The following is a 14677-nucleotide window of genomic DNA, read 5'->3' on the forward strand; positions in this document are numbered from 1 at the left end:
GCCTGATCTCACAACACTGCCACCAAATATGTGACCAGCCTGGCTAATCACCTTTTGCCCTTTCCTTTCCCTGGGGTTGCTTTAAGCTGAAGTTATAAGAGCCAAGTGGTTTTTAAACTTGAAACATAAAATTAAGTTCTTTAATTTAAAAAAGTAACAGTTACAACGAGGATGACGAACAGTTAGTATGAAGTTACATGTGCTGTAACAATCAACTTTCCCAGGCCTGAACTAGCTCCCTTTGTTACAAAGTAATTATATTACTGTATACAGCTCCCTGGGAAACCCAAACTCCTGTCCTTAGGTACAGTCTAACGCCTTCTCTCTCTGTCTTATCTTCTCTCTTTCTTCTGGTATCTCTTGACAGGATCTCCTTTCTGACATCTTCCATTCAATCACTTTCTTTCTGTTGTCCCTAGGTAGAATATTTGAGGGTTCCGTCACACCTACTAAACATGTAGGTGTTTCAATTCCTTGAAAACAATATTTGCAGAACTGCATGGGACTAACGTCCAAAGAAACATCTACAGGTTTACAGTTCTAGTTATTTTTTACTCAAATGGCAGTCTCCTTCCTGCCTTATCTTTCTGCCATAGATTACACTAGAAATGCTAAAAATTCTCAGTATGTTTCATTGCATTCTCCAAATTCCACACACATTCCCATGTCATCCTTTGTTTATATCAGGTTGTGAGACTTCTAATTTTTAAAATTCTGAAATAGAAATTTGTACCAATTCTCTGTACTCATTTTCTGTAAAGTATGTATTTCTTTATGAATGTCCACACTTTTCTCTTTAACTAAAGTGAGTTTGTGTACATGTTTCAATTGTATGCAAGTTTCAACATTTCATTTTTTAATGTACCCATGAATTTTCTGTATATTTATTTTTTTCTGAAGTATACTGCAAGCTTTACAAATGTTCAGATTTCTGAGATAAGGTGCACATTTTCTCAGAATGACTCTCATGAAACACAAAATGGGTAAACTGGGTATCAAGAATCTTCAAAATGGCAAACTACTTCCCATCCCCAGATTAAACTGCTTTTTATTGTGTAATAGTTTTTCTTATATGTTATGTTTTTAAGTTGTAAGCCACCTAGAGTGGTTGAAATGACCAGATAGGCGGGGTATAAAAGAATAAATAAATAAATAAAAGTTTTTGAAACTTCAGAAAGTTAAGTCACCATTTCTAGATACAGAAGTTCTACTGCACAAAAAGACCCTTCATATTAACAGAGGAATGCTTCTATAGACTGTCTATTAGAGACACTTAGGAGCAAAATCACACAAATCATCTCAGCTTCAGCTTGCTGCTCTTTTTGTTTTGTGTCAGATAACACTATTTATAAGAGTTATCCATGGAAAACTGAAGCCAGTATACTTTCTTTTCAGCTGTGGGACAGTCATGTTAAACTGACTGAAATACAATAGGAATTGGTCACTATGATTTCAAAACCACCAGAGGAAGGATAGACAGGCTGCAACCCAGGTTCTGAACAAGACTATATTTTCTATCAAAGCTTCTTATAGTATTATGCCAAAGGATTAAAATTGGAGGTGGCAAATTGAGTTTTTATAGGACAATGATTCCAACCTTGAATTGCATGTTGATCTTAGACTGTGTCCCTCAGAAATCTTGAGAAATTCAATAGACTTTTGGATGCATTAAGTAAGGCTTCTTGGTCTTACAGGCATTTATACAGCCAAGGGTGGGCTACCTATTACAAATCTGATCTTGAAAGAGAATAGGGGTCTGGACATATGCTTTCTGCAAAGGACATACCAAACTGAACATTTTAATGACTAAAACGCATGAAACTTATTTTTGAAATGTTATTTTCAAAGATTAGATTTTTAAGACCATTGTTCTGGCTTTGGCCAAAAAGTGAGTTTATTATTAACCTGTCAATCCTTACATGTTATTTCCAAGATCTGGATTATTCTCTGGTACAATATCAAGAACTGGCTAGCTGAATTTTTGAGCATATTAGCATTTATAGCTTACTATGTTTCTTCTGCCAATTCCCTGAACCTGGATTGTAATAATGTTTTGCAAACAGAAAATGGCCACAGTATAACTCTTATTCCACAAAAATAATCTCAGTATAATAAAACACTGCTTACCTGAATCTGTTGAAACCTGGGGTTCCTTCTGTGATAACTGTGATGAACTATCATCATCATCATCATCTATCAGGAGAAAAAAGCCTTCTTTAAATGTGTGTGTCACAAAAGAGTTAATTGATTAATGGAAATGTTGCACTGAAAACAATGGTCAAAATCTTCTTGAGTAGCTAGGCAAATGGCATGACTTTCAGAGGCAAATTACCTCAAGTTAAGAAATCATTTCAGACATTATCAGTTGCATGCTGAGTCATACAACAATTTCTTAATTTAGGGCAATTTGCCTCCAAAAGCTACACTGTTTGTGGTACACAACTGTAACTAGGTAAGAGGATTTCAGCCAACAATTTCCAATACTCCACCTTCCAGAAATACTTAGCTGGAACTACCCTGTTTTCCCAGAAAGAAGACCTAAGCTGAAAATAAGCCCTAGTATGATTTTTCAGGATGCTCGTAATATAAGCCCTACCCCCAAAATAAGCCCTAGTTAAGTGAAACCCCGCCCTCCACCATTGTGCAGCAACCAGAAGAAGATGACACGACTGCATTTAAATATACAGTGGTGCCTCGCACAACGAGCACCCCGTAGAGCGATGAATTTGCTCTACGAGGACGCTCTTGCGATCGCTAATGCGATCGCACAGCGATGGCCCCAATGGGCGAAAATCGCAGAACGAAGGTCGGTAAACTGCTCGCTTACCGACCTTCGCTTTGCGACCCGCCGATCAGCTGTTCCGCGGCTTCAAAATGGCCGCCGGAACAGCCAAAAGGGCCGGGTGCAGCGTTTTCGTGCCCTTGGTAAGCAAGGGGAGGGCGTGAAAACGCTGCCGGAACAGCCGAAATGGCTGCGCGCAGCGTTTTCGCGCTCTCCCCTCGCTTACTAAGGACGCGAAAACGCTGCGCCCGGCCCTTTCGGCTGTTCCTGCGGCCATTTTGAAGCCGCAGAACAGCTGATCGCAGCCATTTTCGTGCCCTCGTTCAGCGAGGGGAGGGCGCGAAAATGGCTGCCGGACCCCAGAAGCATCGCTGAACGGTGAGTTTTCAGCCGATTTGGAACGCATTAAACAATGTTTAATGCGTTCCAATGGGCTTTTCTGCCCCGCTCAGCGATGTTTCACACAGCGAGGGTTAATCCGGGACGGATTAACCTCGCTGTGCGAGGCACCACTGTAGATGGTTGTACATGCAAAAAATAAAACACCCCCTGAAAATAAGCCCTAATGCACTTTCGGAGCAGAAATTAATATAAGACCCTGTCTTATTTTCGGGGAAACATGGTAATAAGAATGTCAACACATCAGTAATATCAATTCAATTGAAAAATAATATACTTCATATATTCTGAAAAGCCACACAGCATGTTTCTAGTTGTAATGCCTGCCTTTCTTTTGTATTTCTTATGCAGCTGTTCCAATGATGACACTTACTTTCAATTTAAAAAGAAATGCTAAACAATGAGTTAAATCCAAAATCCAAAGGCACAATTCTTGGATCTTGTACACTTGCCTAGTGCCAAGTCCCTTCATAGATGCTTTTTAAAAGCATGCCTGTCCCAAATAATTGCTTAAATTGCTTATTTTTCCAAGACACCCAGAGCAGAGACCAATCGGAGACATGCTTTACAAGACTGAAGAAAGCAAAGACACAAACAACTCTGACCAAATGTGCTGAAACAAAGTAGATGTAATATACATAATCACACCCAGATCTAGCCAATTTCCTTTCAAACAAGCATGGAGACAATATACCAACAGAAAGAAATTTCACAAGCTGTGACTAGATCCCAGAGCTACTTTTTTGGAAATTCCGCAAGGTGTTGTGATGATGGATAATTGCTATATAGAAGCTTTAATTTTGTAACTGTAACAGTCTGCAATAAGCAATGTGGAACTCAGCAATGTCAGCTCATTTGACATGTGAAGCACTGCTCCTCACAGATGCACCTAAGGACAAGACTCCTCACAGAATTAGTTGTTTTTGCAAACAAAATAAAGCTAATATCATCTTGCCCAAACAAGAAGAGAAACAGCAAAAGAGCCTTTCCCTGCTCTGGCAGGTTCCTCAAGTCCATTCTCAGATTGGTTGCCGGAACGGTTATGTCAAGCAATGGGGAGAGCCTGATGGAATGGGGAATGTGCTCCTTTAACTTCCTTTCCACAACTGAATACTAGCCTACATTTTCAAGATATGCAAGCAGTAATGAGACACATTAAACCTTTGAAAAACCTTTTATTAAAAACAGTACAATGTGCATCATGCAGTGCTTTCCATAAGAACTTTTTTTAAAAAAAACCCACAACTAGAACATGTTTTTATGTATCTAAAGCACAGGAACATAAAAAAATTAAGAAGCACAAAAAGATCCTAAGGATCATCCAAGCCAATTCCCAGGAAAACCAGAGCAAAGATATCCCAGACGTAGAGCCATAAAACCTGAATGAAAAAACGTTATGAGTTATCCCCCTTTCCCCCTAGAATCTAGTGAATTAGAAGAAATAATTGTTGTTGTTATGTCCTGTCAAGACGATTCTGATTTATGGTGACCCTGTGAATAAGATATGTTGAAACCATCCTGTCCTTAACAGTCCTGTTCAGCTCCTGCAAACTCAAGGCTGTGGTTCATTTAGGGAGTCAATCCATCTCACATTTGGTCTTCCTCTTTTCCTGCTGCCTTTACCCTTTTCCCCAGAATTATTGTCTTTTCCAGAGAATCCTATCTTCTATTGTTGCACCCAAAATAGGACAGTAGGACAAACAATAAGCTCCTTTTTATTTGAAGGAAAGGATCTGGCTAATTAATCTGTGTTAGATTTAAAACTGTGCAGAAACAGACATAACCTCATGAATTTGTAATTCAAATATTTCAGGTAGTTTTAGCATAAAGTATGTAAACACGATTTTCACCCAAATCATCTTTGATTCACTGCCTGCTTTGTATTAACAGTGCAGAATATATTTTGTAAAGTATGAATATGCAAGAATCAGTAATTAGAAGCCAGTCATGAAAATTTAAGTTCCTATCTCACATTAACTCACTTCCCCAATAATGGTACTCAGGGGAAGTGTCAGTGCTGACCTTGTTTAACAAAAAAACAGCCACTAGCATTAGCGCATATTAAGTATGTTCTTTCCAAGTTTCATTAAGTTCTATAGGATTCAGTTACTGCCTAGTTTAAGGCTGCCATGTGAATCACAATTAAAAAGGATCAGAGATTACATCTTCAAAAGCCCAAAAATAAAACACTCTGAATACAGTCGTCGTCTAGTCATTTAGTCGTGTCCGACACTTCGTGACCCCATGGACCAGAGCACACCAGGCCCTTCTATCTTCCACTGCCTCTCCTAGTTGTGTCAAATTCATGTTGGTTGCTTCGATGACACTGTCCTACCATCTCATCCTCTGTTGTCCCCTTCTCCTCTTGCCTTCACACTTTCCCAACATCAAGGACTTTTCCAAGGAGTCTTCTCTTCTCATGAGATGGCCAAAGTACTGGAGCCTCAGCTTCAGGATCTGTCCTTCCAGTGAGCACTCAGGGTTGATTTCCTTCAGAATGGATAGGTTTGTTCTCCTTGCAGTCCAGGGGACTCTCAAGAGCCTCCTCCAGCAACACAATTCAAAAGCATCAATGCTTCGGCGGTCAGCTTTCTTTATGGTCCAGCTCTCACATCCATACATCACGACAGGAAAAACCATAGCTTTGACTATTTGGACTTTTGTTGGCAAGGTGATGTCTCTGCTTTTTAAGATGCTGTCAAGGTTTGTCATCGCTTTCCTCTCAAGAAGCAGGCGTCTTTTAATTTCATGGCTGCTGTCTCCATCTGCAGTGATCATAGAGCCCAAGAAAGTAAAATCTGTCACTGCCTCCATATCTTCCCCTTCTATTTGCCAGGAGGTGATGGGACCAGTGGCCATGATCTTAGCTTTTTTGATGTTGAGTTTCAGACCGTTTTTTGCACTCTCCTCTTTCACCCTTATTACAAGGTTCTTTAATTCCTCCTCACTTTCTGCCATCAGAGTGGTATCATCTGCATATCGGAGGTTGTTGATATTTCTTCCGGCAATCTTAATTCCGGCTTGGGATTCCTCCAGTCCAGCCTTCCGCATGATGTATTCTGCATATAAGTTAAATAAGCCAGGGGACAATATACAGCCTTGTTGTACTCCTTTCCCAATTTTGAACCAATCAGTTCTTCCATATCCAGTTCTAACTGTTGCTTCCTGTCCCACATATAGGTTTCTCAGTAGGTAGATAAGGTGGTCAGGCACTCCCATTTCTTTAAGGACTTGCCATAGTTTGCTGTGGTCCACACAGTCAAAGGCTTTTGCATAGACAATGAAGCAGAAGTAGATATTTTTCTGGAACTCTCTGGCTTTCTCCGTAATCCAGCGCATGTTAGCAATTTGGTCTCTAGTTCCTCTGCCCCTTTGGAATCCAGCTTGTACTTCTGGGAGTTCTCGGTCCACATACTGCTGAAGCCTACCTTGTAGGATTTTGAGCATAACCTTGCTAGCGTGTGAAATGAGTGCAATTGTATGGTAGTTGGCGCATTCTTTGGCACTGCCTTTCTTCGGGATTGGGATCTAGACTGATCTTTTCCAGTCCTCTGGCCACTGTTGAGTTTTCCAAACTTGCTGGCATATTGAATGTAGCACCTTAATAGCATCATCTTTTAAGATTTTAAATAGTTCAACTGGAATGTCATAACCTCCACTGGACTGGTTGTTAGCCAGGCTTTCTAAGGCCCACTTGACTTCATTCTCCAGGATGTCTGGCTCAGGGTCAGCAACTTCATTATCTGGGTTGTCCGGGATATCCACATCTTTTTAATTCCTCTGTGTATTCTTGCCACCTCTTCTTGATGTCTTCTGCTTCTGTTAGGTCCCTCACATTTGTCCTTTATCATGTCCATCTTTGCACAAAATGTTCCTCTAATATCTCCAATGTTCCTGAACAGATCTCTGGTTTTTCCTTTTCTGTTATTTTCTCTATTTCTTTGCATTGTTCATTTAAGAAGGCCCTCTTGTCTCTCCTTGCTATTCTTTGGAAGTCTGCATTCCATTTTCTGTAATTTTCCCTAACTCCCTTGCATTTTGTTTCCCTTCTCCTCTCTGCTATTTCTAAGGCCTCGTTGGACAGCCACTTTGCTTTCTTGCATTTCCTTTTCTTTGGGATGGTTTTTGTTGCTGCCTCCTGTACAATGTTACGAGCCTCTATCCAAAGTTCTTCAGGCACTCTGTCCACCAAATCTAGTTCCTTAAATCTGTTCTTCACTTCCACTGTGTATTCATAAGGGATTTGGTTTAGATTATACCTGAGTAGCCCAGTGGTTTTTCCTACTCTCTTCAGTTTAAGCTTGAATTTTGCTATGAGAAGCTGATGATCAGAGCCGCAGTCAGCTCCAGGTCTTGTTTTTGCTGACTGTATAGAGCTTCTCCATCTTTGGCTGCAGAGAATATAATTAGTCTGATTTCAATATTGCCCATCTGGTGATTTCCATGTATAGAGTCACCTCCTGTGTTGTTGGAAAAGAGTGTTTGTGATGACCAGCTTGTTCTCTTGACAAAACTCTATTAGCATTTGCCCTGCTTCGTTCTAAACTCCAAGGGCAAACTTCCCTGTTGTACCTTTTATCTCTTGACTCCCTACTTTAGCATTCCAGTCCCCTGGAATGAGAAGAACATCTTTCTTTGGTGTCAGTTCTAGAAGGTGTTGTAAGTCTTCATAGAATTGGTCAATTTCAGTCTCCCCTGCAATGGTGGTTGGTGCATAAACTTGGATTATTGTGATGTTGAAAGGTCTGCCTTGGATTCATATTGACATCATTCTATCATTTTTGAGATTATATCCCATTACAGCTTTTCTCACTCTTTTGTTGACTATGAGGGCTACTCCATTCCTTCTAGGGGATTCTTGCCCACAATAGTAGATATGATAATCATCTGAGTTGAATTCACCCATTCCTGTCCATTTTAGTTCACTGATGCCCAGGATGTCGATGTTTATTCTTGCCATTTCCTGTTTGACCACATCCAGCTTACCAAGGTTCATAGATCTTACATTCCAGGTTCCTATGCAGTATTTTTCTTTGCAGGAGAATGCTGAGCAATCAGAAACAATTGAATCGCCTCCAGATTCTCCTTCCCCAGCAGACAAGCTTCGGGCCAGGCTTCGGGGAAGACTTATGGCAAAAAGGTCAGAGGATCGCTCAAAGGCTGTCCACAGAAACATCCGTTCAACTAGCCCTGAGTACTGACAGGATGGAAAGGTTTCCAGCAGCTCAAGGGGCTGTTTTACTATAAAAGCAGCTCCTAGTCAGCTAGAAATTCATGGAAGCAACAAGTCAAAACCTCTGGCTTGCATCCACGCTCCTACAACCTTGAACCGTGTTTCCTGAACTCCTGACTCTGGACTCTGACCTTGGACTATGTTGTGTGTTTGACTCTGGACTCTGACTTTGGACTACATTCTGTGAGTTGTTTTGGTAATTGGATTTCGGCTTTCCATTCCTAGTATTCCTGACTTTGGACTGGCTTATCGGACCTCAGCTGTTGTAACCCTCGGGAACGTGACACATTCATATTTAATGACAACCTGATGATCCACCTTACTTTAAAATTCAATCTCAAGGAAGCCTTGGTATTTTCAATGCTTCCATAAAGCACCACATTTATGTGCCATAAAGAACTTATTGTGCATGGCATTTCAGGCAATGAAACACATAAGAACCACAACAGATCCTTCTGTCACAGGGTGGGCAATATCTTGGAGCTGGAGCCATTATTAACCACTCTCTCCAAATGAAAATGTAAACTACTCTTGCATTTAAAAGGTATTTTGCCATTGGCTACATCCTGGTTTTGGGGTTTTAAAAAATTTATTTTAAATACATAAAACTTACTAAACATATAAACATAAACAAATCTTCCTTCTCTTTTATCCACCCCCAAAGTTCTTTTAAAAATACATATATTCGTTGCCTTTCCTTTTACACAATACAGCTTTTATAAACTCTTCCCATATTTCATTGAATCCATTAACCTTTTTAAACGCAATTTCTGAAGTTAGTTTATCATTAACTGCTATATGCCATATTTCATTGTACCACACTTGCAGCTGGAAATCCCAATGTTTCCAATTCTTTGCTATAAGCTAGCAATGGCAAACCTATGGCATGCGTGCCACAGCTGGCACGCAGAGCCCTCTCTGCAGGCACATGAACCATAAGTCACCAGATTGCTACTCCGCCCCCCCCCCCCGGCAGCCAAACCTCAAGAGGCAACTGCAGCCGTGGTGCTGGCGACAGATCCTTCCAATGCCACTTCCACTTCTACCACCACTTCCAGTTCCTCTGCCACCCGCTGTTTTATTTTGTTTCGTTTCCCCCAGTTTGGGCACTCGGACCCAAAAAGGTTCACTGCCACTGCTATAAGCAATCAAGCTGCACTTATCAAATTCATTACCATTTCTTTTTTTGTATTATTCACATCACAGTTTTCTTTCATCAATAACAATGCTGTTTTTGGAACCATTTCAATATTGATTTCCATCAGTTCTCTGATCTCTTCAAATACCTTAACCCATACTTTTTGTATAACTTTACAATCCCACCACAAATGAAAATATATACCAACTTCTTTGTTACATTTCCAGCATTTCTTAGAATATTTAAAATCTATAACATTTAATTTTACCAGTGTTAAATATCATCTCCATAATATTTTTAACCATTTTCTTTTACCCTAATTGACATATTTTTAAAACCTTATTCTAATCTATTCCAGATTTTTTCCAATCCTCTTCATCGATCTTCTCTATATCTATCTCCCATACTGTTTTTAAATCTTCTAACTGATCCCCCTGATCCATCAAGATTGTACAAATTACCCATTCCTCCTTTCTTTTCCCCCTTCTATTTCTTTTTTCCAAATTATTTCTAATTTCTTCAAAGTTAGTCAATTTTCTATCATTGTTTAAATTTCTCACTATTAACTATTTTTCCAGTTGCATTACATTTAACCAATTTAGTTTTTCTTCAGCAAAACTGGCTCTTATTTGTTCTTTAGTTTTAATTTTCTCTTTCCAATCTTCCAATCTGTATATTTGTTTTCTTTTTAAAACTCTCGTAAACTCCTTAAATCCATATTTTGGGTTTTTTTTTATTCTGTTACTCGGGTTAAGGGAGATATTCCAGGACTTAATATCTGTCTCCATTTATTGCATATCTCAATTACATTATTTATAAAAGGTTTCTGAATTTTTTAAATTATTTTTACTTTTTTATATACTAACTTCTTTCACTTGCCTGATTTTATACTGTTTTTGTAATTCAATATCCTTCCATGTTATCTCCTTATTTTGTATTATAATATCTGGGATGACTCTTAGTTGGTTTGAAAATTAATATTTAATAATTTTTTGTGGTAAATGCCACATCTTCTTATTTATACTGGCTCTTCCCCCCCCATTACAATATTCATTTATTATTTGTTGTAACTCCTTTAATTCCTTCTCTTAAAATTTAATTGAAACCATCCTAAACATAATATTAAATTAGGTAATATTTTCATTTTACACAATGCAATTCTACCAAACCAATATAACTTTAATCTTTTGTATTTCTCCAACATATTTTTACTTCTTTCTTTATTATTCCCATATTTATTTTCTTTAAATCTTATATTCCTTTTGAAAAATCAATACCCAGATACCTAATACACGCTTGTCTCCTTAAATTTAGCTTTATTTTTTATTTTTCCTATTTCTTTTCTAGAATGATTATAAAACATCATTTCAGATTTATTCCAGTTGATTGTTAATCCACTTAATGCCCCAAAATCCTTTAAGTGTTTTTGTATCCTGGCTATAATTTTTACAGGGTTTTCTATCATTAATGAAGTGTCATCCATGAATAGACTTATCTTAGTTTTCTGTTGAAGTCCAATCCCTTTTATTTTTTCATCTGTTCTGATTTATTTGCCCATAATTCCATTATTAATGCAAACAATATCAGGGATATTGTTTTATTCCCTGACTTATGTTTATTATTTCCTTAATACCATTATTTACCATTACTATTGCTTTATTACCAGAATTTAATTGTTGTATAATATTATTAAATTTTGTTCCAAACCCCATTTCTTTTACCAATATCTTTAGTGTTAACTATTCCACATAATCAAAGGTTTTGAATATATCTAATGCTAATATAACTGATTTTAATTTATTTTTTCTTTGTATAATAACTTATATTCATAGCTCTCCTAACCAGGTATGACATTTGTCTACCACCTATAAAGCCATACTGATCATTTTTCTTGCCAGCACTACTATAAATATTTTTGCATCCTGATTTATTAATAATATTGGTCTGTAGGAGCTTGGGTCTGTAGTAGAGATAGGAGTATTCGTATTCCTATACAAATATGAATATCCACACACAGGTGGCGTTAACAAGGGCCCACTCACCAATCTGCAGTGGACGCAGATGGAGCGATTCTACCAATGGCTCCACAGTACGCAATCCGCTCGCCACTCTGCAAAGAGGACAAGCCTTACTGCAATGTTGAAGAGTGGTGAGTGTCTCGTGCACTGCGGAGTCACTGGTAGAATTGGATAGGTGAGTGGACCGTCCGGCCCCATGGGGCTGGACCCTCGTTAACGCCACCTATGCGGGGGGGGGATATTCGTATGTGAATATGCCCATCTCTTGTCTGCAGCATCCTTATTTGGTTTCAGTATTATCATAGATTGTTTTCAAGAAGGTGGAATTCCTCCTCCATATAATATTTTATTAAAGAATAATTTCAACTTTGGTACCAAAAAGTTCTTAAAAGCTTTATGATATTCTGCACCATTTACCCTGGGGCTTTATGTATTTTCAATTTATTTACAGTATTACCTCTAATATTTTGCCTTTTGTAATTTGTGATTCCATCATCTCTTTATCTTCCTCCTGCATTTTACCACCCATGTATTTTATTACATATGTACTCCTTCATGGATTGCTGCCTTGTTGTGGCAGAGAGGCTTGAGTAATTCAGAGAAGCTACGGGCTATGCCGTGCAGGGACACTCAAGATGGACAGGTCATAGTGGAGAGTTCTCACTAAATGCGATCCTCCTGGAGCAGGAACTGACAAGCCACTCCAGTATCTCGGATTCGTCGTAATGCAGGGCAATCGTAAAGCGAGGCACCACTGTACAATCTCAAAAATGACAGAATGATTTCAATATGAATCTAAGGCAGACCTTTCAACATCACAGTAATCCAAGTTTATGCACCAACCAACAATGCTGAAGAGGCTGAAATTGACCAATTCTATTAAGAAATACAACACCTTCTAGAACTGACACCAAAGAAAGATGATGTCATTATAGGGGACTGGAATGCTAAAGTAGGGAGTCAAGAGATAAAAGGAACAACAGATAAGTTTAGCCTTGGAGTTCAAAAATGAAGCAGGGCAAAGCTTAATAGAGTTTTGTCAAGAGAACAAGCTGGTCATCACAAACACTCTTTTCCAACAACACAAGAGGCCACTCTATACATGGACATCACCAGATGGGCAATACTGAAATAAGATTATGTTATCTCCAGCCAAAGACAGAGAAGCTCTATACAATCAGCGAAAACAAGACCTGGAGCTGATTGTGGCTCTGATCATCAGCTTCTCATAGCAAAACTCAAGCTTAAACCAAAGAAAGTAGGAAAAACCTCTGGGCTAGTCAGGTATAATCTAAACCTTATGAATACACAGTGAAAGTGAGGAACAGATTTAATGAACTTGATTTGGTGACTAAACAACAACAACTAATCTTATCTATAGCTATTTCATTCCCATTGAATAAACCTTCAAAAACATTTTTTCTAACCCTCAGTTTTTCTTTCATCTTATTACATAGTTCTCCTTTCTCCTTTCTGATTGTTCCTATCATATTTTTTGCTTTTCTTGTGTGTCTTTAACCAACATTCCAAATATTTTATTGCTATTTTCATAGTAATCCCTTTTTAAATTTATTAAATCTCTCTGCACTTTTTCTATATCAATGTTCTCTGCTTCATTCTTTTTTGCATAGTTTCCATCAAGCTACACTTTGTTATAGACAACTGCATCCCCGAGAAGCATAATTTTCCTGGAAGTTGAACTTCAAAAAAGTGGGAGAAAATACATACACATACACACTTACTATCAGGTCTACAGAAGCAGGCCACACGTGACCCTTAGACCTCATGAACTCCACTTTTATTAAGCCCACCATTCTGCTTTTGATAGCAACCAAACAGATCCCTTTGGAGGTTTACAATGGAGGAGGATACATAGCAGTTGGCCACCATCTATCTTTTCTCCCCAGCACCACCTTTAAAGATAAGTGTCTCAATCAGTTTGTAATTGCCAAACTTATTCTCTCTCTGCATGGCTAATACCTGGCCACAACACCGTTCTCATAGGTAACTGGGTAATGTGCATAAGTTTGCAAACTAGAACTGGCAGATAGATAAACAATGTACTCTAGGTGGCAGCAAAATATTATTCTAGAAACTGAACAAAATCTGCACTACTGTTAGGATAAATGGGAAGGGGGGCATTTGCACCTTTTGCATATAATGTGAGTTGTTTAGGTTTACCAAGTGAAAAACTATATGCAAACACAGGAATAAGAGAGAAAAAATACATGCTAAAATCTACTCTTTCCTCATGTTGTACTGTTATAGGTTTCTAGGTTCCATATACAGTAAAAAGGCTCCTGGAAAAGTGAGTAATCCTCACAATCAGAAGTCAACAATTTTAATGAATATGTGTGATTCTTCCAAAAGTGCACCTAGTTTGAAGTTAAGTCAACCAGTATACATTCCCTATTGGAAATATATTTTCAAAATGAAAAAAAAAATATTACTTGGTATTTTCAATCTGAAGTACTCTTTCAGAGAGTTGGGATGGTATAGCAGATTGTGTCTGCAACTAGATGGTTAAATACCAGGGGATTTGGGGTGAATTTGAAAGAGTTTTTTACTGACTGCATGATACAAAGGCTGAATCAAATTGATCCAGTCTTTTTCACTTCCAAACGGGCTCCCCTCCCCGCCACTGGAGAGCTTTTACTTTTCCAAGCTGGAATGAGCTGAGCAAACTTTTTCCTGTAAGGTAAAGGTAAAGGTTCCCCTTGACAATTTTTGTCCAGTCGTGTTCGACTCTAGGGGGCAGTGCTCATCCCTGTTTCCAAGCCATAGAGCCAGCGTTTGTCCGAAGACAATCTTCCGTGGTCACATGGCCAGTGCGACTTAGACACGGAACGCTGTTACCTTCCCACCGAGGTGGTCCCTGTTTATCTACTTGCATTTGCATGCTTTCGAACCGCTAGGTTGGGGGGAGCTGGGACAAGCGATGGGAGCTCACTCCATCGCGTGGATTCGATCTTACGACTACTTGATCTTCTGACCCTGCAGCACAGGCTTCTGCGGTTTAGCCCACAGCGCCACCACGTCCCTTTTTCCTGTAAGGCCATTGTGCAACTTTCTTGTAAAGACAAAGGGGCATTTCTGAAGGTAATGTT

At 38.8% G+C, this 14677-nt stretch overlaps 1 protein-coding gene across 2 annotated transcripts in view; it reads right to left on the reverse strand.

Annotated features, from left to right (window-relative positions):
- DGKQ (diacylglycerol kinase theta) overlaps window positions 1-14677 on the reverse strand; it is a 111065-nt gene that overhangs the window by 50140 nt on the left and 46248 nt on the right. For both annotated transcript variants that reach the window (XM_020807072.3, XM_020807071.3), the window contains exon 7: window positions 2128-2193. In XM_020807072.3, coding sequence (XP_020662731.3) covers window positions 2128-2193 — 66 coding nt within the window. The remainder of the gene's footprint in view (window positions 1-2127; window positions 2194-14677) is intronic.

Source organism: Pogona vitticeps, chromosome 2 (assembly GCF_051106095.1).
Source record: "Pogona vitticeps strain Pit_001003342236 chromosome 2, PviZW2.1, whole genome shotgun sequence".
NCBI lineage: Eukaryota > Metazoa > Chordata > Lepidosauria > Squamata > Agamidae > Pogona > Pogona vitticeps.